Source organism: Erithacus rubecula (genome assembly GCF_903797595.1).
Source record: "Erithacus rubecula genome assembly, chromosome: 4".
Classification (NCBI taxonomy): domain Eukaryota; kingdom Metazoa; phylum Chordata; class Aves; order Passeriformes; family Muscicapidae; genus Erithacus; species Erithacus rubecula.
This window is the reverse complement of record NC_136686.1, coordinates 6,493,306-6,520,584: the sequence shown is the minus strand read 5'-3', so window position 1 is coordinate 6,520,584 and position 27,279 is coordinate 6,493,306. Positions and strand designations below refer to the sequence as shown.

At 38.8% G+C, this 27,279-nt stretch overlaps 1 protein-coding gene across 15 annotated transcripts in view; it reads left to right on the top strand.

Annotated features, from left to right (window-relative positions):
* ABCC9 (ATP binding cassette subfamily C member 9) overlaps positions 1–27,279 on the top strand; it is a 69,055-nt gene that overhangs the window by 19,844 nt on the left and 21,932 nt on the right. For 8 of the 15 annotated variants that reach the window (XM_079303008.1, XM_079303006.1, XM_079303003.1 and 5 more), the window contains 19 exons: positions 568–732; positions 2,249–2,404; positions 4,236–4,370; positions 5,665–5,827; positions 6,459–6,499; positions 7,511–7,653; positions 11,118–11,226; positions 12,331–12,441; positions 13,003–13,075; positions 14,952–15,057; positions 16,633–16,671; positions 19,979–20,017; positions 21,840–21,941; positions 23,296–23,380; positions 23,856–23,936; positions 24,319–24,456; positions 24,944–25,069; positions 25,685–25,781; positions 26,702–26,949. In XM_079303008.1, the coding sequence (XP_079159134.1) occupies positions 568–732; positions 2,249–2,404; positions 4,236–4,370; positions 5,665–5,827; positions 6,459–6,499; positions 7,511–7,653; positions 11,118–11,226; positions 12,331–12,441; positions 13,003–13,075; positions 14,952–15,057; positions 16,633–16,671; positions 19,979–20,017; positions 21,840–21,941; positions 23,296–23,380; positions 23,856–23,936; positions 24,319–24,456; positions 24,944–25,069; positions 25,685–25,781; positions 26,702–26,949 (2,157 nt within the window). The remainder of the gene's footprint in view (positions 1–567; positions 733–2,248; positions 2,405–4,235; positions 4,371–5,664; positions 5,828–6,458; positions 6,500–7,510; positions 7,654–11,117; positions 11,227–12,330; positions 12,442–13,002; positions 13,076–14,951; positions 15,058–16,632; positions 16,672–19,978; positions 20,018–21,839; positions 21,942–23,295; positions 23,381–23,855; positions 23,937–24,318; positions 24,457–24,943; positions 25,070–25,684; positions 25,782–26,701; positions 26,950–27,279) is intronic. The other 7 variants (XM_079303001.1, XM_079303000.1, XM_079302999.1 and 4 more) reach the window with 3 other exon arrangements.

Genomic DNA, 27,279 nt, shown 5'->3' with positions numbered 1-27,279 from the left:
GTTGAGGTATTTAAATCTCATTTTGTGCAGAATACTGGAATGTATAGTCATATATTATTCAGAATTTATGGGTATCACAGACTACATTTGTGGAAGGAATTGTTTCCATAATATGCAAATGCAACATAAATAACTAATCCCATATAATAAAAAGTATTTTCTTGCAGCTTCTCTGTGGAGCAGGTATAAACGAGCTTTAATTTCTACTGAGGAGCAGTCAGTAGAAAATATCCTACTATCCTACAAGTCACCAGAATTTTATGGGGCAACTAAAGACAAGGCAGATATGGTGATCTTACTGTTCCTTTCCTGCTATAACTAAGTAATTTTAGAATTGCTAAAACATCTCAGTCTTCAGTCTTTGGAATGGGAATGGAGTTTTAAATTTGTATCCAAATGATTTTGGTATAGAGGTCAGATGAGAACTCTCATTTCTGTAACTTTCTCATAATGGAATCAGTATGTTTTATTCTATCTAATGCAATGATTATATTTGCTTGTTTCTAGCTTCTTGGGAATATGCAATCCCTCCTATGGCACTTGCATCATTTTTTCCTTTCTTTTCAGGTGAAGGATCCATCAAACTCCTACCTTTCATCAGAGGAATTCCTCAGGAATGTTTATGTCTTGGCAGTCCTTCTCTTCCTGGCCCTCATCCTGCAGAGGACATTCCTGCAGGCCTCCTACTATGTGACTACAGAGACTGGCATCAATCTCCGGGGTGCCCTACTGGTGAGCAAAGATCTGCCAGGAGATTCACTAATAACAGCTCCAGCTTTTTGCTTTCATTTGTCTCGTTCTTTACCTGAAGACTGACTTGAAATGATGGTTTCAGAGAAGATGTGTGCTGTATTTCTGTATTTTTATACAGAAAACTGGACAAAGTAGTGCTGGCAAAGTGCTGGCAGCAACTCCTTTTGCTAAAAACTAATCCCATCATTCTAACCTGTTGGAAGTTTAACACCAATAAAAAACCCATGCATATAAAAATACATTACAATCAGAGATAGGTGAAGATCAGCTGTGTCATTTTGGCTCTGCATCTGCTTCATTCATTTGCTTATCAGTTTGCTTCTGCTGACTGTGGACAGAGTCATCTGCAGAGTGTCCTTGTTTTATGGGAACGCTGTGCATGCGTCGGGAGTGATGACTCTGGATATTTATGCCCTTTAGCACAGAGCCCTGTGGGATGGGATGGGAGTGATTCATCTGCAGAGCTGTGTCTGTAACCCCAGCATCCCTTAACCCTCTGTGAGAGCCTTGTTTATGAACTGGAGCCAGCAGCTCCAGCCCAGCATGTTGAGGGGGGTGTAGCAGGGCTCTGCACAGACCAAACTCCACAGGCAGCAGTAGCAATCCAGAAGCTGGAACTGATGTTTTGCCAGATGTAACTAACCATGGGAATATCATCTCAGCATGGAAGCTTCTTTTTTTTTGTACTTGCTCTGATTGATGGAGCTGCTTGAAACATTTTCTGCCTTCTCCCAGGATAGATGGTACAGACTTGGGGATGAAAGGGCACCTGATTATTTCCTTTTTGCGACTCCTTTTTGTGATGCCCACTTACCAAAATTGGGAATGTTAGGTCCATATGAAGCTGGTTTAATTCACCAGGCATTTCTGATTAATTCTACAGGATATACTTTATTATTAAGAAAATGGGTCAAATAGACAAATTCTTTTTAAATCTTCCTTGGGGCTGCAGTGTGTGATGTCTCATCATAGCTGCAAACTTGGCTCACAAAATTTGTCTTTAAAATTGAGTAGGTGTAAGCCCTGATTAATTTTAAACCATGTTAAACTCCTACAAATTTTATGGAAAGGAATGGACAGGTAAGGAAGAGAAACCCAAAGGAATACATATCCACTCTGATGAAGCTTCACAGCATAAATTTATCTGCCTTATCAGAAACAAGGATCTCTTAGACAGAAAAGCAACTTCACCAAATGCTTGTTAAAAATATTCTTCGGCTTGTTTCCTAAATTTTGATATTTTGTTGTCATTTTTTGTTCTATTTTAGGTCTGCATTAAGCAACAAACCTTTTAAGAGGAATTGGAGTTTTTTAAAGTCAATTCTCTCTCTTGTGCTTTCTCTCACTCTGTCTCCACCTCTCTCTGTCTCAGGTGAGAGACTGGGAGAAGGGCTGCCCTATGTAAAGGCTGATGATGCAGTTTGAAACATCCCACTGCTACTCTTCTTTCATAATTACATCATTTAATAACTTCCTTTTTTCCCCTTTCTTACAGGCAATGATATATAATAAGATCCTGAGGCTTTCTACATCCAACTTGTCCATGGGAGAGATGACACTGGGACAAATCAATAACTTGGTTGCCATAGAAACCAACCAATTAATGTGGTTCTTGTTCCTGTGCCCAAACCTGTGGGCAATGCCTGTTCAGGTAGAGCATCCAAGTGGGGGCCTGATTTCAGAGATCCTCCAGCCTGGCTGAGGAGAGTGCATGTCTGGGACACTGCCACAAAATTCAGAGGGGAACCTGCACTTCTCACTAAGATTAACAAGCAGAAAGGTGGCCAAAGGGCTGACAAGATGTCTTTCCAAGGGCCAGTGAAGAGAGAGGGGTCTATTATCAGGATTTCTATGGCTGTGACTTGAAGAATGAGGACCTGCAATCCTTTTCCTGCTCATATTTCTTCCACTGTTGACATAAATCCATTGCTTTTACTTTGCCACCTGGCATCAGCACTAAGTATTGCTTCTGCAGTGTCCACTTGTAACTGGGTTTTGTGGCAGGACCAACAGCAATTGAATCCTGCTCCATGACTGACATGAGCACTGACAATGCTCAGAGGAGCTCTCATCTAAGCAAACTTAGTCACTGAACACACCTGCTTCTTAACAAGGCTGGGAAAGAAATGGAGGCAGATCTGTAGGAAGGAGAGACTGAGATTATTTAGCTCAAAAGAAATCTTAAAAAGTACCAATGATTTAATGACCTGAGACATGCTGATTTTCCATGAAGCTTGGACTCCTGTAGCCTCTTCAGAAATTTAGCTCAGGATGTGTTTGGCATGGTTCTTACCTTTCAGTGATCCCACTGAAATTAAAGAATTTTTAAGGGGGTAGAACTAACTATTAAAGTAGATCTGTTGTGCTGAATTTCCTGAAACTGTATCAGTTATCTATTTTATTAGACAATAATTACTACAACTAATGGATTGGGTAGGGTTTAGAGTGTCATGAAATAGTTTAGGAAAAAAAGGCTATCTGGAAACAGAAATTAGAAATAATATATACAGTTTTATTTCACTGTTTCACATCCTGTGAAGTGGATGAAAGTGTTGCTATCAATACTTTGAAAGTTGTTAAATGAACAGGTGATCTGATTGCTGTGGCTAGGTATGGCAATTTGCAGTACAGGAGCCTGAAAAGCTGAATGTTGCTTTAAAAATGCTAAACTCCGCTGATTCTTATTTCTGATGTTGTATAATAAGAAGGGAAATTTAAAGACAGACTTGTTTCAGAGATGGAAGTATGAGATATGCAACTAATTCTGTATGTCCTCTTATCACTAAGGACATCTCTCTACCACAAAACAGAGCTTTTAATAGAAATATTTATATAGCAGAGCTTGAATTAACTCAGGAACCAGAATCACAGCAGCCACATTCAGCCATTCCCAGGTAACCTTCTGTGGGAAATGTTCCCAAACCCTTTGCAGGGCTAAGGCAGCATTTTCCTCCAGAGCTACATGGAATTGATGCCCAAGTTCACTTGGTGTCAGTCCCAGCACATCTGCCTCATGCTTCAGTGCCTGTCTGTGATGTCCCTCTGCCTGCAGTTGCACAGGGACACTACAACAGAATGCAACTGTGATCCATGACAGCCCTAAGACCTCTGAATGCTTCCAGAGTGAGGTAAGGAACTCTAGTGTAAACAGGACTTGAGGCCAGGAGCCCTGTAAAATGCCTTGGGGCAAGCACCATCATTTTAGTGCTCCTTTAGTTTTATGGAAACTCAGACAGGAATTAGAACTACCAGGCACTAACACAAACTATTTAGTTAATGTCAAAAAGAAAGGCTTCTGGGTTTATTTCCCACACTTTCCAAATGTGACCTCCTGAAGTATGGGCTCAGCTGATTCCTATGAACCATTTAAGGGTTTATTAGAAGAACAAACATTTTTCTCTTGGTGTGGTTCTGGCATATTGAAATCTAACTTTTTTTTTTTTTTTTTTTTTTTTTCTCTTGTGTTGCTTTTCTCTTCACAGATAATAATGGGTGTGATCCTCCTCTATAACCTGCTGGGAGTGAGTGCCTTGGTTGGGGCTGCTGTCATCGTGCTCTTAGCTCCCATCCAGTACTTCATAGCCACCAAGCTGGCTGAGGCTCAGAAGAGCACCCTTGTAAGTGAATTATTTCAGTGACATTTGTGATCCAGAAATGAGAACAGGATTTCTGGGTTCTGTTCTTGTAGTTAGTGAAAAACACTGTGTGCATTTGGGCAGGCCATCCCTCAGTTTCACTGTCCCTGTCTGTTTTTCTGTGGCTCTGTGTCTCTTCCTTCCTCACAATTTGTCAGAAGAAAATATCAAAAAAGTATGTGGGCCTTGACCTGCCTTTTCTGCAAAGAGTCTTTTTAATCCAACCAGCACAAGTCTGTCTGAATTCCACTCCATGAAAGGGTGTTATTCCCACATGCAGATGGTGTATTTCATGGGATGTTAACAAACAGTGCAAATGACTGATAAATTATAGCAGGAAAGTATTAAAGAATGTGCACAACCTCCCACAGTAAAGTCTAGAGATTTTTTACTCTCAGCCCAAGCTTTGGTATTCTCTAAAAATCAGTTTGCATCGCTGGATTATTATCTATTAATATCTAAATTCTTCAGTGCTGTAAGTTTATTTTTCTTCCTCATTTAGTTCACCAATTAGAAATGTTTTCTGATCCTTTGTCTAATTTTAAACTTTATTACTGTGACCCTTGAACTTTAAAAATAAGCCTTTGATGTTTAAATTGCCAAATATTTAGAGATCCTTTTGATCTTAATAATCAGTAAGCAAATTATTGATGCATGGATCTAATTGCCAGCACACTTCAATCCTGTTGAGTTGTAACAGTTTTTATAACCTGTACGAATTGTACTGAGGATTTACCTTTGCATAATTTTGGGAATACTCTCAGTCCTTCCTGCTGCTCTATTCTGACTTCCTCTGACTCGTATATCTTTTGGATTATTTTTTTGCCAAAACTCATGATTTTACCAAAACTTATGATTACTGTTTTCTGATGAGGGGATATTAGCTAAATACATTGATAAATATCTCACTTATTTTCACAACTGTATCCCAGAATGATTCTTGCATCAGCAAATGCACACATTTAAGTTTCTGTCAATTGTTGTGGACACCATTGGCCTACTAATGCATCTCCCTGAATTTCACCCTCTCTTGAAGGGTTGGGAAGTTTGGAGTTATTTTTCTTTGCAGAAAAGGGTCATATGGTTGTATATACTTTAATTTCTCCAAAGAAAATGAAATTTTATATTTTTTTTCTCTGTATGGTACCTGTACAAAATCACTAATGAACAAAATTATTTTTTAATTTAATTTAACGACAGAAGCAAGGAGAAAAGAGGGTTGTCATTAATACTACCAATGGTTACAATTTTTCCCTGGTTTTCTCTTGAAATAAAGGATTATTCTACTGAGAGATTAAAGAAAACCAATGAGATACTCAAAGGCATTAAGCTATTAAAGCTGTATGCCTGGGAGCACATATTTTGTACAAGTGTGGAAGAAACAAGAATGAAAGAGCTCACCAGTCTCAAAACCTTTGCACTTCATACATCTCTTTCCAGTAAGTAAATGTGTTTTTAGTGCTCAGAAAAATGTCCTGTTTTTCATGTCAACATTCCTCTCAACTTCAGCTAAAGAGAGATACAGCTGTGCCTGTGACACTTTTGTCTGTGTGTAATGTCATTAAAATAAAAAGGCCTGATAAATTGCATAACACAGAAATTCAAAAGGGTAAAATACATATTGTTGGGTTTTTTTATTGCAATAAGTTTTCTGTAACCTTCATTGTGACATTACAGTTAGGAGTTGCTCTATAGTAAGAAGGCTCCAGATAATATTGTCAGCTCTGAATGCAGCAAAGATAAATTATATTTTCTGCATATAAATTGTGTTTTCTGCAATGTAGAAGGGTTGAGTAATGTTATAGTATTTTGTATTACTTTTGCACATAATGATTTTTATCCCAGTTTAGTAGAGTAGACAAATGAGAGAATTCCATGGCTTATTTGTTGGTGTGTTTAAGATCTCTGACTATCAGGGAAGGAAATTTCTTGCTGCAGACTAATTTTCCTTTGGGAGTTTTAATTACTTGAATTGGACGTAACTGGATTATTTTAGTGTCATATACTTACTGTAAAATTGTTTTTGCTCATTTTCTATAATCTGATGCTTGTTTTATTTCTCTTTCTCAGTTTTTATGAATGCAGCCATACCAATAGCAGCTGTTCTTGCAGTAAGATATGGCTTTTTTCAGTTTTCCTTATAAAAAAGGGAGAGGAAAGTGGGAGGAGGGAGTTTAAAAAGGATAAAAGGTCAGCATTGTTATTGTAGGAGCTATTCTTCATAAAATCAGCAGATGAATTAGGGTGCCCCTGCTAACTGCAGGAAAGCATGACACTGAAAATTTTCATTCCCAGAAAGTGGGTTGGTAAAACCAAAGAGAAAAATATTTTTTTAATATAAGAAAGAAAAATCATTACATCTTGAATTTTTTACTGAAGGAAGGAAAGAAAGAAAGAAAGAAAGAAAGAAAGAAAGAAAGAAAGAAAGAAAGAAAGAAAGAAAGAAAGAAAGAAAGAAAGAAAGAAAGAAAGAAAGAAAGAAAGAAATACCATTACAACTTGAAAAAAGGCCTATTTTGAAAAGGGCTTTGAGTGTCTTTTCTTGTCTCTTTAGCAGCAAAACTCATTCCTATTTCAAAATGCATTATGAAGCACCATTAAAATTTTCAAGAAAGGGTACTCTACAGTTTAAAGAGGAATAAATTTTGCTTGTCCTCTAGCCAGATTTAAGTCTCAGCCTCATGCACTAGAGGAACTATGCCATACTGGTCAGTAAACTTTGAGGGCAGAGTATACTGAGACTGTGTACAAGAACTGGAACATTTATTACCAGAATTCTACATCTGTGAAAAAAACCCCTAAGATTTGTTAGATTGTTAGTGGGCTTTTTTCTAGGTTGTGTATTTCCTGCAAAACTTAAAGTCAATTACAAAGTTGTAATCAAACGCTAGATTTTACAATGAAAACTTTTTCACTCTTTAATGTGTAAACCTCTTGAAATCACTGGCAAGATTTTAAAATCCATTTCAGTTTAACAGAACACATCTTTCTCTTCAGTTTATCCTGATTCCCAGTGAACTGAGATAGTTATTAGCCTTACTGAGCAAAATATTTTGCTTGCTGTCCTTGTCCATCTTGTTCAAGAGTCCTTGTCCTGACATGTTCTTTCCCTGATGTGACAGACCTTTGTGACTTATGCATACACCAATGACAAGCCTCTGCAGCCTGCCCAGGCATTTGCATCCCTGTCACTGTTCCACATCCTGGTCACTCCTCTGTTCCTGCTCTCCACAGTGGTTCGGTTTGCAGTCAAGGCCATCGTGAGGTAAGTGGTCCTTCTCCATCCTCCAACTCCTGAACACTCATGTTCAGTACCACAAAAGGTTGTTTCTACCTGCCCATGTGTAAGAGTGTTATGAGGTGGGACTCTGATGCTGAAGATGTGTGAGAAATTAGAGTGAGCTTTTCTTTTCATTGCATGACACAAGAGACAAAGAAACACAGCACAGAAAGGACAGGGACCTGCTGGAGCCAATCCAGAGCAGGGACACCAAGGGCATCAGAGGGATGGAGCAGCTCTGCTGGGAGGAAAGGCTGAGGGAATTGGGATTGTTCAGCCTGGAGAGGAGAAGCTTTGGGGTGACCTCACTGTGGCCTTCCAGTCACTGAGGGGAGCCACAGAAAAGATGGAGAGAGAGTCTTGACAAGGGCCTGGAGTGACAGGACAAGGAGGAATGGCTTCACACTGACAGAGAGCAGGGTTAGATTGGATATAAGAAAGAAATTATTCCCTGTGAGGGTAGTGAGGCCCTGGCACAGGGTGCCCAGAGCAGCTGTGGCTGCCCCTGGATCCCTGGCAGTGTTCCAGGCCAGGCTGGATGGGGCTCTGAGCAACCTGGGATAGTGGAAGGTGTCCCTGCCCCTGGCAACAGGGTCAGAATAAGGTGGTGTTTGAGATTCCTTCCAACCTATGCCATTCTTTGATTCTGTGATTCCTAATGATCTATTCATTTTACAATTTCACTAACTTTGGCAGCTTGGATTCAGAGCTGCACTGTCCTGCCTTGGGAGAGGCTCCTCCTCTCACACTGTGGCCACTCACCACTGCTCTTCCCTTACACTCTTTGGGTTTTTGTCAGCACTGAGGGGGTGAGAAAGCCTGGTGTGAAGCTCTCTAGCAAGACCAGCCCTGCTGAAGCAAGGAAGAGTAACTGGCTTAACCCTACCTCCACATAAAGTATACTTGGTTATAAGTGAGAATTAAATGAAATCCTGCATCCTGGTGCAGGTGTTTAAACCCATAAAACAGCCCAACAGAGCAGCTTCCTTCATGCTGGGCTATACAGCACTTAATCTTGAAGGAGCAGATTGGTATAAATCAAATTTCAGGTTTTTGGGTGTTGTGTCAGTGGTCTGTATGGACAGAGTCACAGCCAGAGGGTAGTTATGCGAACCTACACACTGCCAAGGTGTTCCAAGAGGTGCAAAGTGACACCTGGCTGGCAGAAGAGTGTCAGATGCCAAGCACTAGCAGGATGTGAAGACAGAACTAACCTTCCCACCCAGAAACATCATTCTTTCGTGGCACATTGGCAAGATACTGCATTGCTGCTATCACTGCCTCATTTTGGGTAATGGGTACCAAATTGTAATGGTAATACCAAACAGCAGCCAAAGGGACTTCAGGCTCCACGGCTGTCATTTGCCAGCACCACACTGACTTTAAAAACAAAAATAATTAAACAGAGTTTATTTTTATCAAAGCAGCAGGAGGAGCAGGGCCACATGAAACGTTTTCCCTAGATTGAAAATGATTTCTGAGTAGTGGAAAATCTCCAGGCTCCTCTATAAATCATTCAAGCCTCTACATCTCTGTACTATGTTTAGCACAGCCCTAATACCAAAATGGTGTGTACATTTTCTTTAACACTGCTAACCACCTCTCAGGGCAATATTTAAAGACCAGATTTGCCAAAACAAACTGCATCCTTTGTCAAACTCATTTCCTAACATCTTTCTCCCATGAACATCATGTCCCCCAAGTGAAGGATCAAAAATAAGTGTTTGGCCACTCCATGGCTCTATCCTCAATCAAATACACATACAAGTATGTGCTTATTATTTTTGTGATTAAGGGCTTATATTTTGGTCAGAATCTCAATTTTCTGTTCAAGAGTAGTTCTAGTGCCAACAAAACTTCTGAGGGTACCTCATTCAAATGCAAAATAAAGGCTGATGTAATTTTAGATGCATGATCAAAACAAGGTCTTGTATCTTCTACAAGAAAATAAATTATTGCTTAGCCCCCTATGTAAGACTGAAATTCTGATGTGGAAACATATCAGAATTTATGAGGCACATAAATTTTCTGTTCAGGAGAGGGGATAGGAACAGGCATGCTGGCAGGAGGAAATAATGACAATAGTAGTGCTTTCTTGCTAACTTGTCTCTCTGTGGCTTGAAGTTGTATTAATAATTTCATACAAAATACACAGGCTTGGAGATGGACTACTTTCCCATTTGCAGATTAATGTTCAAATCACTGATCTGAAGGCATATGTCCTTCTGCTTTCCCAGTCTCTGGCCCAAAGCACCTTGATTTTAGTTTTTGCAAGGTAATAGCTTCACCATGACTGGTGTGTGATTTTGTTCATCTCTTCTCCAAAATGATAAAGACCCAAATGCTTATGGCACTCTGAAAGAAATGGGGACAGAAAGGGGATCAAATCCTCATGTGGTGAAAAATGAATTGAACCTGTCCACTTTATTTCCTAGTGGACAATTTTAAGAGGCAGGCAAAGAGTTGCCATGGCTGTGCTAGGGTGTGTAGTACCCAGCTCCTGAGTGCATGCAATGCATGGAACCATGGAATCCCAGAATATGATAAGCTGGAAGGGACACACCAGGATCAAAGAGTCCAGCTCCTGGGCCTGCACAGAACACCCCAGGAATTCCACCCTGTGCCTCAGAGCATTGTTCAAATGCTCCTTGCACTCTGTCAGCCTTGCAGCTGTGAACACTTCCCTGGGGAACCTGTTCCAGTGCCTGACCACCCTCTGGGTGAAGCACTTTTTCCTGATATCCAACCTAAACCTCCCCTGACACAGCTTCATGCTGTTTCCTTGAGTCCTGTCACTGGTCACAGAGAGCAGAGATCAATAATTGCTCCTTCACTTCCTGTCATGAAGAAGCTGCAGAACTTTCCCCTTCACTTCCCCTAGTGAGGAAGCTGCAGAATTGCTGTGAGGTCTCTCCTCAGTCTCCTCTACTCCAGGCTGAACAAGCCAGGTGATCTCAACAGTTGCTCATACAGTTTCCCCTCCATACCCTTCACAACCCTCATGACCTCCTTTGTACAGTCTGTAATAGTTTTAATGTCTATTTTTTACATTATGCCAGAGCTGTGTCAGGATGCACCCACTGCCCTGGCATTTCCAGAGGATGGATGTGGGTGAATGACTTATTTCTGCATCCTGACTGCACCAGCCTGAGAAAGGCACAGCAGAGATAAGCCTGCCAAGAGGGACCCATTCCCAGGGAGCTCCCTTGGCACCCTCATGACTTGTTCTGCTCTTCATTCCCAGCTACCAGTACAATGCCTAATTATTTTCATCTGTCCTTCTTCCACACACATAAATCTTCATTTGCCATCAGGGTGGCAGATAAAAGTATCCCATGAACTTCTTTTGGAACATTTCTGATAAATCCTTCTGGCATGACTGCACAAAAAAGGAAATGTATTTGTGGAAACCTGGGTTTATGTAACTCACTGTCCTGCTTTCTTTCAAGTGTACAGAAGCTGAATGAGTTTCTCCTGAGTGATGAGATTGGAGATGACAGCTGGAGAGGGGGGGACAGCTCTGTACCTTATGAATCCTGTAAGAAGCACACAGGACTTGTAAGTTTTGCTTTATGACACTGAATTTCAAAGCAGAGAGGCCATATAGCCCCTTACAAGGCCAGTGACCAAGCTGACAGAGCCTGGAAGCTTTGATTTCTAGCCTGGCTCTAGTATTGACCAGTTTTGCCTCTTTTATGTCCTAATCTCTGTGTTTTTTTGACATACAGGGTCCTCAAACACACTTAAGCATTGCTAAAGTGTCAATAGTAAACAAAAACAAAACCTAAATCAATCATAATATAACAACATATTTAAATATAACTAAAATTCAACCTGCTTCATTTTTATAGAAGGCCCAGGTGGATTTCTTGTGGTTATGGGGTTTGTTCTGTATATTTCCTCTACATTCCATCTTATACTGGACATCCTTAGGGAGGAACAATTCCTGCTTTGGGAAATTCAGAATTAAAGGTGGGAAAAAGCAACACCAAACTTTGTGCAATAGGAATTAATTCCAAAATGCTGTTTCTGAAGTACTAAATATAGAGTGAATTTGAGTAAAATTTGAAGACAAAAAACCACAATGAAGATGATTTGGGAAATGGTGTTTTTTTTTTCATTTTCACATTTTTATAAAGCCATATATTTCAACAGTTTCAAACTGACTGTACAATTTGAAATATGATGAAACTTGAAGATGGCAACAAAAAGAAAGGATTAGCACAAAATACTATTTTAGCTTTCCAACTTGAAACAACCTCTTTCTTGTTTTTCTGGGCTAACAATGATAATAAAAGAAACAAAAATTAGATTGTTTCAGCTTTTATTTTATTTGTCTTGTCCACCTTTTGCTTAGTCCTACAGAGACTGTAAATGATGAAGAGAGAGTTTTAGAAGGATGGTAGAGATGAAATTTGGGATGGTTATGTATGGGAAGCAAAAAATCCCAATATTTTCTGTGCTTCAGTTAAGGGTGTTTAAAACATTTAAAATGTGTGCATGACAGTGGTGTATCTGTATTATCACACACTGAAAAACACTGGCTGCTTCTCCTGAGTGGGAGTGGTGGTAGGAAAGGGAATGGATTGTTTGCTTTACAGGGCACCAAATGCTGTCTCCTTGTGAGGATTCCAACTTTTCTCCTGTTTTCTCTCTGTGTAGCACACCAAGGCCATCAACAGGAGGCAGCCCCTGAGGTATCAGCTTGAGAGCTACGAGCAGCCAGCAAGGAAGCAGACACGGCCCGTGGAGATCGATGATGTGGCCATTAAGGTGGTTTGGAAAATGTTTTCCCTCATGAAAATAGGGAGCAGGTCCTCCTGCAACAGTCCCTGATGGTGCCCAATTGCTGCTCTAATTTAAAATTTTCCAGAGCAAGAGCAAATCCTTAAATAAGTTGGCACTTTAGCCAAATTTACAGAGAAGAGTGAGCTTCAGAGCAGTTTTTACAGTTATTTGGTGTCTTCTCAGGAAACAAAGAACCATCATTAATCTAACATCCAAGTCTTTAATCTCATATTTAACAGAATGAAAATATTTGGGAAATGGAGCTCAGCTCAAGATCATTCATTTATTGCCTTACAAACATTATGTACATTTGTATGTACATATGTACAAGCATTATGTACATTTTATCTTTTCTTATTGACACTTTTTTTGGGTTTGGCAATCTTTGCAAACTTAGCTTGCTTTTTTCTCTGTGTGTACAACCATACCACAACACGTCTATTAATCACAGATTTATTTTATGAAGGTATTTTAATTCTAAATTAATTATTATAATTTTTTCCCCTCCTGTGTTTAAATGTCTGATTTGTGGTAATTGTTTTGTAGGTGACTAATGGATACTTTTCATGGGGAAGTGGTTTAGCTACACTGTCCAACATAAACATTAGAATCCCAACAGGTAGGATGAAAGCACACCTTAAACATGAAATATGTAATGTCAAATTATTATTAATTTCACTTCTTGATGTTTTGAAATGCACAAAGGTACACATTTAAAATTTTATAAGAAAAAAGTAGAGGTTAAAATTGTATACAAGGTCAGGAGCTCTATTGTTCATATACTAATATAATTAGATAAATTATCTGGCTTTTATATATCTATATAGTTTATATAGTTCCATAGGAGCACAGACTAAGTAAAGAGTTAGAATAAAAATGAAAGATTATTTTAAAATATCATTATTATTTTTAACAGAGAAGTTGAAAATAAAGAAAGAGGGAGAGCTCCAGACTCAAACCAAGGGTCCATCTAACATAATATGTTATTTTCAGCAACACTCATGTATTATACTTTTCCTGCCATTTATCATCATTACAGTCTTCCAGTTCACAACTATTTTCTTTCAGAAGACAGAGTTTTTCTGTCAGGAAATCTTTAATTATTTTGTCTCTCAATTAATTCCTCTTTATCAAGCTGAGTGTCTGTAATTCCTTGCATCTTCAGTGTCTCTGGATAGAGATTCTATAGGTTTACAAAATGCTGTTTGTTTTAGAATATTTATATAAAAAATGTGAAAAGTAGCAATTATTATTGATAATAACAATGATAATTTTATTTTTTTGTTTAGTCAATAATGCTGTCGTATTCATAACACCATCTGCTGGCATTTCATGTTGCTAAATAGTCTCATGCTTTATTTTGATGTTGTATCAAGGGCTTTGTTTTAAAATAGAGTATTACTGTATGTTGCTGCCACGTGGTTATTTAGTAACCCCCCAAGCTTGTATGATTTGTTTCCATGTAGCATTAAGTGCAACCAACAGGATGTCTTTGCTCCAAGGAGTTTATAGTCTGAGGCCATGGATTCCCAGGCTGGGTGAGCCATGATTTGCCTCCTTTGGAAGGAATAAGACCCTTGGCTTCCCAGCTGGAGAGAAGCTTAACTGGAAAATTTCCAGTACCTAAATGGGAGCTACAAGAAAGATGGAGAGAGGTTCTTGAAAGGGCTTGGAGTGACAGGACAAGAGGGAATAGCTTCACACTGGCAGAGTAAAGGTTTAGATTGAATATGAGGAAAGAAATCTTCCTTGTGAGGGTGGTGAGGCCCTGGCACAGGGTGCCCAGAGCAGATGTGACTATCCCTGGATCCCTGGCAGTGTTCCAGGCCAGGCTGGTTGGGGCTCTGAGCAACCTGGGGTAGTGGAAGGTGTCCCTGCCCATGGTAGGAGGGTGGAATGAGGTGATCTCTAAGGTCCCTTCCAACACAAACATTCTGTGAGTCTATGGAAGGCACTGGCCAGCACAATTAGTGAGTTCAATCAGTTTATGGGAAGATCTGAGAAGCATTGTTGTCACTGCAGTGGAGGACTGGAGGAAAGGAAGTGTCTGGGGAGGGGGTGAAGGAGAAGTACAACAAAGCAGAGAAGAGTAATGGGTCTTCTTTCAGTTTATTTATTATATTGGCCCAAATTCATTTCAGTTCATTTATTACATTGGTCCAAATTTTCATGGAACTCCAGGCTGAGTAATCACTCCTCACCATATATCATTTGACTCTAAATAACTTTCATAAAGGAACATAGTCCCGTAAAACAAATGTTAATATAGATGAGAGCAAAAGTCTTATTCCTTTGGAGATTTAGTGTGTTACTGCAATCCATTAATGTTTCCATAGATGAATGCATGCAATATTGCCCATTTATGTAGTGGAAAAAAATTATTGAATCTGTTCAAATGGTCTAGAGCTGAATCTAGCTGGGCCTTGTGAACTATAGTGTAACTGGCTTTTTTTCTCTTTTTAAAAAGCATTTTGTTGTTTTTACTATTACCATAGGTCAGATGACAATGATTGTGGGCCAAGTTGGCTGTGGCAAGTCTTCACTTCTCCTTGCTATATTGGGAGAGATGCAGACCCTGGAGGGAAAAGTTCACTGGAGCAAGTATGTTTATATAGCTATTAATTTCTGTATTCATTTAAGGAGGAGGCTGAGATTTGCTGTGAGAAATGTAAACTTCATGCCTCAGAGCTGCATGCTGAGAGATTACCATCACCCAGATCCTCTCTGGAATGCATCACCTGCAACCTCAGGAAGGATTATTTATTATTTTGTCACTTTCAGAGCAGGCAGAGCAGAGTGCCCCAGGAAAGATAAGAGGCTAGTCTGGTGATTAATATCTAATATACTGGCCTAGCAAATGATTTGGATAGAAAGCATAGGCTATTCCTTTTATCAAATAGGCTTCAGTACTCACTGTAATTGAAGTCAGCATTGTCACCCTGTTCCTGTACCCACCAACGAAAATGTGGAGCTTCTCCAGCCCTGTGGGATGTGTGGGCTGCCAGCCTAAAGGAAAGGTTGTATGTCCACTCAGAGCTGCTGCTACTGCTGGCAGAAAAAACCATGTAATTACATGTGAGCAATGCTTTTCTCCTTTCCTGGTACCTACCCAAGCCTCACCTATGGAACAGTGTCACTCTTCACAGAAATATACTCAAAAAGCAGCCTGAGAACACCAAATACCTTAAAAGTAAAGAGTGGAAAAAAGCTGTTTCTGAAAGGAGAGCTGCCCATGAGGTCAGGCCTTGGATCCAGAACAGTGAATGAGAACTTCCCACAGAAACTAAAGTGGGGCAGTAAGCATTCTTCAAGCCTAGGAAGGGCAGAGACAGTGGAAGTGATTTGCTGTAACCCCAAGAGCTGTTCTTTGGTTTTAAAGATCAGTTCTGATTCTTTAAAACTACCAAGTCAAACTCCTCTCAATTATCTTTTTGCTGAGAAAAGAGGGAATTTTGTCACAGAGACCAATATTTTTTGCCCCATCCCTTGACTAGTAACCTCATTTGTCGTATTTTTCTTACAGCAATGTTGTAAACTGGATGATTTTTGCTTTTCCTGTGATAGTATCCATGGCATTTTTCTCTCTAGCTATGCTTCACTTTCTGCTATTCTAAACATATGATCTCACTGGAGTAACAGGTACAATTGTAGCCAAGGCTACACTAAATTTAGTTTAATTATATATTAATTTAGGCTTTGAAGGAAGAAGAATATGGGACCTACCACAGTTAATTTCTTTGAGATATGCAATTAAGGTTTTTATACCACAACCGGGCATTGTTTTTCTCAGTAGATAAAAAAAAAAAACAAAAAAAAAAAATAGGAGTAAGTAGAATGTACCTTGAAATTATTCTTAAATTTGTTTTGAAAGAAGTACTTGAGAAAGACTCAGATTTTTTCTAGATAAAGATATTGGAAACCTTGGAAAGATTAGAAAAATGAGAAATCTTAGAAACATAATAGATACAGCTTATTAAATGTTTCATAACTATGAAAAAATTAAGTTTAATATTGTTCAAGAGATAGAATCATGCTTTTTCAGTTGATTAGTAGTCTGTACATCACCACAGCACCAAGAAACTCAGGTTTTAGCAAACACCTCATATATTTTTCATTGCACACTATAATTATGATACAGCTGATGCAAATATGGTTATATTTTGCTGGTAATTTCAGACTGCCTGGCAGACAGATGAATACAGAAGGATACTTCAGGTATTTGACTAAGTGGCTCCTGTATTTTGCAAAACCATAATAAAGGTCCTATTTACTCTTTTAAGTCCCTTTCCATGTAATTCTCCATGCATGACTAACGCAGCTACTGATCCAGGGATGAAATGCAGGCTAGGTGAATTCCTTTACAAATTCAGTTGTAACAATACAGGAATTGTAAGCATAGATAAGATTGCTGCCCCAGTTGTATTGGGACAATCATGCTAGGCATCACTGGGATTCAAATACCCTGTTGCTGTGGAGGCTGACTGCAGTGAGAGCTGCTGTGTCCTACCAGGGTTGTCACTGCTTTTTGGCATCTCAGGGAAATACAGCATGGCAGTGTCTGTTTCTGTAAAAGATCTTGGCCAGGGCAAATCTTATGGCTGGGTCTCAGTTTTTCCCACTTATGTGATACATGGCCCAGAAATGTGACACCTCCTTAGACATGGAGGTGGGTTTTTGTTTTCCCAGTGAACAATCATCTTGAGAGGCTTGTTAGACACTGGTGCATAGGGGTGTCTGGGTGTAGTCATATAGCCAAGCCTGTTTCAGATGAGATCTATTTATTATGAAGTTATTTCTTAATAATTTGTGGGAATTATGCAGAGACATGTATTCCCCTCATGCACATCAAGCCAAACAGTCAGAACCCTATTAGATTGACAAGCAAAGAGGGGCTAAGTGGAACTCTTTTACTTGTTATGTGGGTTTTTGAACATTGAAATGGTTTCTGTGCAAACATCTTGTTGTAGTCTCAGTGAAAAGCTCAGAGAACACAAGAACTATTAAATAGATCCTCAAAAATGGCCTGTTTTGTCCTCAAGCATCTAGAAGGATGTGACAAATACGAGAAAAAGTCAGTGATCCCCTCAGAAGGATTGCCAAGTATAATGCTCACCCAAAGATTACAACCACAGGAGCTCACAGAAAGCACTGAGGGGCATAATGAGCACTGGAGGGATAAAAAATCATTCACATAAATGGTAGTGGCCAAACCCAGCAGAACTAGCAGTTCAGTTCTGGTTGCAGGGATAGGCATAAATTCCTCTAAACTCCTGTATGGAATTTGTGTAGATGCTTGGTCCTCATCTTGCCTCAATTTCCTGCCTCTATTAGAGGAAATGGTTCATTCTGTGGTTGCAGGGGTATCCCAGAGATTTTGTGCACCTTGCTTCTCCTCTCTCATTAATTTGTAGGATGAGGGAATCAGGGCCAGGCTAGAGAACCTTTAGTTTCTTTAAAAGAATTATGAGTGACCATAAAAGTGTCTAAACCTCAACAAGAGGTCTTTTTTACTTTTTCTAAAAACCTTTATTTCAATTGATTTCTTCTTCTTCCTTTTTTTTCCTTGTTCATTTTGGACAATATGTTTATTTTATAGTACAGCTGAAAATCAGTATAAATAGTCACATTTCAATAAATGAAGTAGAGGAAATAAATGCTAATCCCCGCAGGCAAATAAAATACCCTTTTTAGAAATCTCAGGAGCTTCAATTTCAGCCCACTCCCATGCCCTGAAATCACATCACTCTTTCAGATTCAGCAGGGTAATAAAGAATAAAACCAAATACTTAATCCCCTTGCTTCTGAAGGCCCCAGCTCACTAAAGGTCTTCTCTGTGTTTATTCATGGGATTATTGGTGAATATGGGTTCTCACAGAAATCTCATTCATAATTTGGGAGAATCAAAGTCAATTTGTCAAGCTAAGCCGGGAATGAAATTTCTAACCAAGAAAAAAGAGTTTAAGACACCAAGCTCCTAGAACTAGTCCTTGCCCGTTGAGAAACTCTGTTTGGTTATCATGGCAAGCATATTAAATCTGGTATGGAATTACAAGAAGTCTTGCAAGGCTTGTGCCCAGTTATTTTTAACTGGTAGTTCAGAGGGTACTCCCAAACTTATACATGTAAATATTTTCTCTTTCTCTAACACTGCAGTGCTGTCCTGACAAAAGTTTGAATAGAGCAAATTTTAGATTTCTTCTTGTTTGCTTCACCTAATTCCTAGCGCCTTTTCAATCTCTCCTTAGACTCCATCTTTTGCTTTCTTGTAATTTTTCCCATTGTAGAGAAGACCAGAAGGTTTTGCTGAATGAGAGACCAAGATTTGTGAGGAGCTGTCTGTTTTGAGCCTCAATGTGTGGCTCTCTGACACTTCTGAGACTTATTGCCCTCTGATGCAGCACTTTCTCTGGCAATTAGTGTATGAAGAAAACACAGACTGTGTATTTTAGGAGGCCTGAATTATCCAAGTCCTCAGCTGATGTGCAGCACAGAAAACAACATATCTCAGTTCAGGCATTTTGGGAAGATTCTTAATACATGAGTCTGGCATCAATCTGCTTGCTATTAGAATTTTTATGCCCTTTCTAGACTTGGATATCCTGCTAATGAGTGCAGCTGCATTTACTGGTATCCCAGCAGTCAAGCAGTCATTTATGTCTAAGCATTAAAGTGTTTGATCTGGAGTGTTCATAGGCCTGAGATAAGAGGGTTTGTTTGTTCATAGCTTTTTTTAAAGTCAGGAAAATAATGTTTTAGCATGACTTTTTTACCCCTTCCAACGCCTGTTTCTATTTATAGTATAATCTCTTTAAGGTTTTGCACTTTGCAAAATGCATCACCATGCCTGAGTGAGCACCATCACTGGTCCAAAACTGCTTTCCCTGACATTCCAGGCACTTGGTACTCTTAAAAAGTCAATTAACAAACAGAGGGAGCTGCAAAATCATTCCTGTCATTGCTGCCATTTGAATGCTCTTCAGAATGTATTTCTTAAGGATTTGATCCTTCAGAAGTGGAGGATGACAAGGAAAACCTACATGTTGTAGAGCTGTGCACAGCTTTATGTGGCCTTAGTACTACCAAGATATTTAAAATCTGTTCTGATCCTGCAGTGTGGCTGCAAAGCTCATCTTTACTCCAGGGAAAATTTGTCATTAGTTATCAAATTCTGCAGGCCACTGGCAGAACTGTGTGGAAAAACTAACTTATTGCTTACCTGGCAATATTAATATTCTAATTTTTAATAGGTTTTATGATACAATTTTCATGTTTAATACATTTTCTAACTACATAATTTTCCTGTTTAGTCCCTATGCCTTCAGATATGAAACTGTCACATTTTAAAAAGTGTTATGGTTTTGCTTATACCTTGTTTGTTTTCCCTTCAAGAACATAAAAACCCAAATTTATGTTGAGTTCTTAAAGTGTGTAATTAACTCCAGGTTCACTGTATGTAAAACTAGCACAAAATGTTATTCTTTATATTTCCTGCTTACTAAATGTCATTTACCATAACTTACAGTGTAAATGAAACTGAACCTTCTTTTGAAGCATCCAGAAGGTATTATTTCTTTCCTAGTGTATCATAAAACATTAATTTCTTCAGAATTTCCCCAAATCCTCATCTTTGTGCTCTTCAATCATCTCCATGTTTCCTTACCATGTTGATAATTGTTTACTGTGGGATTAATTGATAGACTGCAAACCCAGTGAATCCCACACTTCTCCAGCCAGTGAACCACTACCTCTATATTGTCTGAAAGATGCTCAGCTCCCATCTGACTTCAGTGGGAGTTCAGTGTGCTCCTTGTCATGCAAGACAGGATCTCTAGGTGTGAGGCATCATTAGGTGTCTCCTCCCACCTGTTTTTGAGTTTTCTGCCCAGCATTGGGTTCCTCGTGGTGCCTAACCTGGGATGGGATGGAGCAGGGCACAGAGGGAGCCAGCTCAGCTCCAGCTGACACCAAGCAAGGACTCCACCCTTGGCTGCAGGTTTAAAAAAAGGACAAGCTCCACTAAAAGTATGTCATAAATGACCGAGAGGTAGTGGCACACAGAGCTGTAGTTGGGAGCCACACCATGGTTTGCTGCCTCATAATCTTGAGGGTGTATTTCATACGAGTGCATATGAAGAGCTAAAACTCCTGGAAGTTTTGGGATATTGCTGACAGCTTCTAACCAGTTGTTTCTCCTACCTTGGCACCCCCTCTCTCAGTAGTAAATCCTACATGCTTGCAAATGAAGCCAAGCAAATGTTTTGATGGAAGCAATACCATCAAACAAACCAAGAAGGAACCTCATTGTGGTTTTCCAGAACTGGTAGGGAGCCTAAAGGAAAGATAGAGAGAGACTCTTGACAAGGGCCTGGAGTGACAAGACTAGGGGGAATGTCTTCACTCTGACAGAGAGGAAATTTTAAAAAATTCATTATTGTATTTGTATGGTACAGGTTGCCATACATATACAATGCAGGTTGCCCAGAGAAGCTGTGGCTGCCCCATCACTGGAAGTGCCCAAGGCCAGGCTGGGTGGGGCTCTGAGCAACCTGGGTTGGTGGAAGGTATTCCTGTCTATGGCAGGGGCTGGAACAAGATGATCTTTAGGATCCCAAACCACTCCATGATTCTATGATAAGTGTTCAGGTTCATGAGCTGGTATCTGTTCACACCTCCTTCCTCACATCATCTCAGGCATCTCAGAAAAATGTCTGAAATTACATGACCGTTTTTGCTGCTGTACATTGGCAAAACAGCCAGAAGTAAAAAACATTCATGTCCCTATTGACAAATGTCATTAGGCATTTAGACACATTTAAACTATGTCTAATAATTCCTTGGGAGGAGGCCTCAGTGATTCTTTCCCAATCTGTATTAAACTGTCCTCTTTTCCAATATCATTGAGGATCTAATAAACTGAAAGGAAGAAAAGTATTCACTGAGAAAAAAGTGTTTTATATACTTGGCCACATAAAATAATCTCACACTTCAGAAAGCAGCAAGTCAAGTGTGCCAATGCCATTTGAACAGTGCCTTTTCACTACGTGTTTTGATGTTAGAGAAAATAATGCCAAGTAACTATTCCTGTGAGAATTTAATATTTCTTAGTATCATTTATAATTTGCCTTTGGATTTGAATTGCAATTACTTGATTGAGGTAGGTACCAGCCTTATTGTAGAATAGAATACAACCTAGCTATCAGGGGAGAGAGTGGGTGCTGTTCTAACAAAAGCATCAAATTTAAAACTCTTCACTTTGTTTTGCTTATGTGTTTCCCTGTGTTTTTCTGAATGCTCATTCATGAAATTAACTTTAAAAAACCTGAATACCAGACATTTCATAGTGTGAGGACTTTGTTTCTTACTAAAGCTCTGTCTCTCTGCAGTAGGAACAGGTACTCCGTGGCTTATGCAGCTCAGAAGCCGTGGCTGCTCAATGCCACTGTGGAGGAGAACATCATCTTTGGCAGCCCCTTTAATAAGCAGAGGTAAATATCCAACTCCTTGCAAAAACACCTGGTAGCTCCTTTTAAAGAAGGCTTGTTGATATCTTCTGGAGGGAGCTTGTAGATTCTGGAAAATATCAATCAGTGCATGCTAAACCTGGGGTGGATTTAGCCAACCTTTGTTCACCTCAGAGGAAGGTTTCTGGTTTAAGTTAGGTTGCTCCTCTAACCAGAGCACATGTCTAAGATGTTTGTGACAAATCCCACACTGGCAGTGGCTCTCCATGGAACACAGCTGAAGCCATTTTTGTCATCTCCAAGGTGTGATTAATCCCATCTTTGGAGACTACTTCAGTATTCTTCTTTTGTTTAACGGAGCCCAAGATTGCCAGAGGACTCTGGAAACAGGGATTCTAGGCATGCTTCCACTGAGTTATGTGCTAATCCTGCTGTGATCAAGTTACTGGAGCAGCCACTTTCCAAAAACAGCATTTATGAAGATGGGGTGCCTCAAGGGAATGGCCTCAATTCTTCCTTTAGAAATACAGGAGAAGGAAATGTGAAAGCTGAGATACACATCTTCTATTGTGCTTACCCAGCTTCTTCCATCCTTCTAAAGAGTCAATTAACAAATTTGGGAAAAGTGACTGGATGTAAGGAAAATGAATTGCTGATGTTTTCAAAGGCAACATTCTCTCTGTTTTCAGTTATTGAAAATACACCTTGTTCCTCTCAGTCTGTGCTGTGTTAGGATGAATGACTCCATTAACAAAACCTAACCATGACAAAATGCCTTGAAATCCAGAAAAGCACCAAAATTTCAGGGACCAGATTCTTCAGCCACTGCATCCATCAGCTTGTCTCACTAGCTTCAAAGGGGCAAGGCTGAATTTCATCACTCAAAGAGTTTGATCACATCTGCTCATCAGCAGGTCACCTGCTACAGACTCAGAAATCTCACCAAAAAAATTTCAAAATTTTGCATGTGGTTTGTTGGTTCTGGTAAGACCAGAAACACTGTAAGGATCCTTTGTTCTGTAATATCACTCCAAAGAAAATGAAGAGGCACTTAAAGGGGGAAGAATACAAACTCAGTGGAAAGTAGCTTCAAACACTCTGGAGTCCCATAAAACAATTCTATGATAGAGAGGAGTGTACTCAATAATTGACATAATTAAAAAGCAGTCTTGCAAAAAAGGTTTCTAATAAAGATGTAATTTTTACAATGCTTTATTTACAGTATTCCAGGATAAGTTCTCAATAATCATTTTTTGCCATACTTATTTTTACAATTATCCAACCATCACAGAGAAATAAAAACTTTGTGGTGACATCTACCTGGAGGTTTTTGTGAGCGGCTGAGTAAACAATTGCAATGACCATGTTGTTTTTCCAGATACAAGGCTGTTACAGATGCCTGTTCTCTGCAGCCTGATATTGACTTACTGCCATTTGGAGACCAGACAGAAATTGGAGAAAGGGTAAATAACGTGAATGCTTTTATCTCTTCTTGGCCTTTGTATTAAGAAGGCACTCTCTGATGTCATTCAGACAGTTCTAGTCTATTTTGGGCTGCCAGACTGGTAAACAATTGTAATTCACCCAAGTTCACTACAAAAAAAGTTAACATTTCTTCTGTTTCTTCAGCTATTTCTCAAATGGAATTTATAAGCCAAAGTCTCCCATTTTTTTCTTGCAGAATTTGATGCTATTATTGCTTACACTTTTCAATCTAAAAAGCCTACTGCGCTCAGAGCAGCTCTTCATAATTTAGACTTATCATGAATAATAACTTTTCTGATATTATATAAGGACTATGCTTTTTATCAATAGAATTAGCATTTTAATGCAGTTTTTTATTTTTAATGGAACTCTATAATTGTAAAAATCACGTTTCCAGAGGCCTGTCATAATGTTTTTCAAAAATGCCTATTTCTGATCTATTTGAATCATTAGGGGATTAATTTAAGTGGAGGCCAACGACAGAGAATCTGTGTAGCTCGAGCACTCTACCAGAACACCAACATTGTCTTTTTGGTAAGAATTTTCTTTTTCACATGGAGCGTGCAAAATCAGTAATTAAAAAAATAATAAATAAATTGGGCCCAAGTTTGGCATTGGATCCTGGCATTTTCAAATTTGGATGGGAAATTTCAGTTCTGGTGTTCCTGCACTCTGTCAGTGAGGCACCTGCATTACACACATCCAGACACAAAAACCAAAACTGAGTCCATTGCTATGAACTGAAGAGCAGTGGATTCCACCTCACTGGAGTGTAGCTCTCTGACTGGGTCCTAGTCACTAGAGAGAGATGAAACTACAGTAAAGACAGATGCTTTCTGTTTTAAAAATGCTATTTTAGGAATAAAACTCACTTTTGCATCCTGTTGTAATATTTTTCAATTTGATGTGGTTGCAGGATGACCCATTCTCTGCACTGGACATTCACTTAAGTGATCACTTAATGCAGGAAGGGATTTTGAAGTTTCTGCAAGAAGACAAGAGGACTCTTGTTCTGGTGACACATAAATTACAATATCTGCCTCATGCTGACTGGGTAAGAGAAGAGTTAGTGGGGGAAAATTTGCTTAGGATGAATGTACACTTGGAGTTAACACCATAACATTTAATGGGATTATAACTTTTCTCTACAATAGAGTCTCTCTTCAATTCCATATGCCATGTGGCTAACTGCCTCTTTAACTAACACAGATTTTACAGTGGAAAAACTATTTTATTTTTGCATTATTTAAGTAGATTATTTTTTTGTTCATTGGAAGGCCTGGAGAATTTTGATTTAATTGCAACTAAGTCTATCCCTTCTTTTCAATGCTTTTTAATATGTTCATGCAAGCATGACTTTCATGAGTTTCAGTTTATGAGCTGTGCCAACAAACTTAAGAAGTTATTAATGAAATATTGAATAAAAGGAAGACAGAAATTTTTATAATTGTATTGTCACTAATGGTGAGACATATCTTGCAGGATCCAGGTCAGTGATTTTGGTATCTGTGTTGTTGAGTTCTGGGTGCTTTCTCCCCTAGATCATAGCAATGAAGGATGGAATGGTGCTTAGAGAAGGTACATTAAAGGATATCCAAAACAAGGATGTTGAGCTATATGAGCACTGGAAAACTCTGATGAATCGCCAAGATCAAGAGTTGGAAAAGGTAAATAGGAGCATTTGGACAAGGATGACTTTTCTGCAAAGAAATATTTGTTATTCAATTTCAAAAAAACCCAAACTATGTCTGAAGCAAGTTTTCAACTTGACTTTAGGGAAAAACAACATGACCTGTAAGGAATTTTAGGGGCTGGAATAGATTGTCAAGTAAGTGTGTGATATATCCATCCTGCATGGTTTGTAAGGACATCTTAGCCAAGAAACCCTTGGAAATGTAATGCACAACTAATCCTTTGGTGGGGCAAGGGTTGGACTCAGAAACTTCCTATGGTATCTCTTATCATTTTATTCTTTATTGCCACAAACATTTAGGATTCTTTAAAGACTATTTTTGAAGTTTTTACCATTCTAGAAGAGCAGGAACAAAAAAATGGCAGAGAGAGGGAAGGAAGTGGATAAATTCTTTGAAATTTAAATAGATAAATACTGTGTTTTTCCATTCTGTGAGTTAAATGATCCATCCACATAAAATCTCTTTGAGGTTACTACAAGCACTACTACAATTGGTGAAGAGCTAAGATTTCAAATTAATACATTAGCTCTCAAATTAAAAACTTATTATTAATTAATAATAATAATAATTATAACCTAAATATTTCAGGATATGGAAGCTGACCAGACAACTCTTGAGAGAAAGACCCTTCGAAGGGCCATGTACCCCAGAGAATCCAAGTCACAACTGGAAGATGAAGATGAAGGTTTGTTTTACAATTTCACTTTATTTAATACCATTTTTCATTGCCTTTCCACCTTTATAGCTGGCAGCTCTTAGCAGCAAAGTATGACTCTATTGATGGCACTTGGTAATAATAGTGGAAAGTCCAATATTCTGACCTGTTTACAATAGGATTTGTTTAAGGAATTCTCCATATATTTCCCATAACATCATGCAGAGATAAGGGTGTATCAAAACAAATTAATTTATTTGCTAACTCACAATGCCTGGAGTTATTAAGGGATGAGATAGAAGTACAACAACAGAAAAAATTGTAAAGGAAAAAAAATGAGGTAGTTGTCAAAAGCATGTCAACATTTCCCTTCCTCAAGTGCAGCCTGTAGGCTATGAGATATATGTTTTTATTATCTGGGATAAAAAAAATTAGATTGCATGTTTGTACACCTCTGAAATGTATTTTCCACAGCAGAACTCATCCACCATTTGTGTTTCAATAGAATGTGATCAATTATCATTTTAGTACTCCTGATTGAAGGGAAAAATCTAACTTTTTCATGCAAACATGATGAATAGTTGGATGGAAAGGTTTGGAGGGTTTTCTAAAATCTTCCAAATTGCTCTGCTGACTATATAATAAAAGCTGATGAACAGATTGAGAAAGACATGGTCTCTGCTCCAAACAATAAGTAGTGAAAACTTGGTTTATAAAATTTTTTCTTAACAAAACTGTGACAAGATTGGCAAACTATAGAATTGCTTAGAGGCACAGGGGAAGTCTTATGAAAATATGTCTGAAGTATTTGCTGTTCTTAAATGACAAATCGAATTTTGACTTTAAAATTTAAATTCAAATCAGAAGAAAAAATAATCCAACAAATCTGGTAAAACAAGGTATAGTTATTATTGAATTCAAGCTAACTTGATCAAATGTCTGAGTCACAGAGGAGGAAGAGGAAGAAGATGAAGATGATAACATGTCAACTGTCTTGAGGCTCAGGACAAAGATGCCATGGAAAACCTGCTGGAGATATCTAACCTCTGGAGGATTTTTCTTGCTCTTTCTGATGATTTTCTCCAAGCTGTTAAAACACTCAGTTATCGTGGCCATAGATTACTGGCTTGCCACATGGACATCCATAGACAATGCAAATGAAGCCAGGAATACTGATGAGGATAAGGGCACAGAGAAGGTGAGCCAGACCTTGGAGCCTGATAGAAGAAAGAATGAAAGAAAACATGTTCTAAAATAATTATTTGCTGTTCATCTAGAAGTAGCTGGATTGAAATGACAGATAGATTATTATACAGGATGGATGTATTCTTAATGTTAAAAGAAGGCAAATCGAATTTTATCAATCTTTCTGACTATTCAAAACTGAAACAGAAGCATATTCGAGGGTAGAAAAATAACTGGCCTTTCAAAGTAAGGAGTCTTACACTAAACTTTTCCATCTGGATTTTACAACTGGTCTTCTAAGTCAATGACCCCACTTTCTTAAGTACTGGCTGTCAAGTATTGT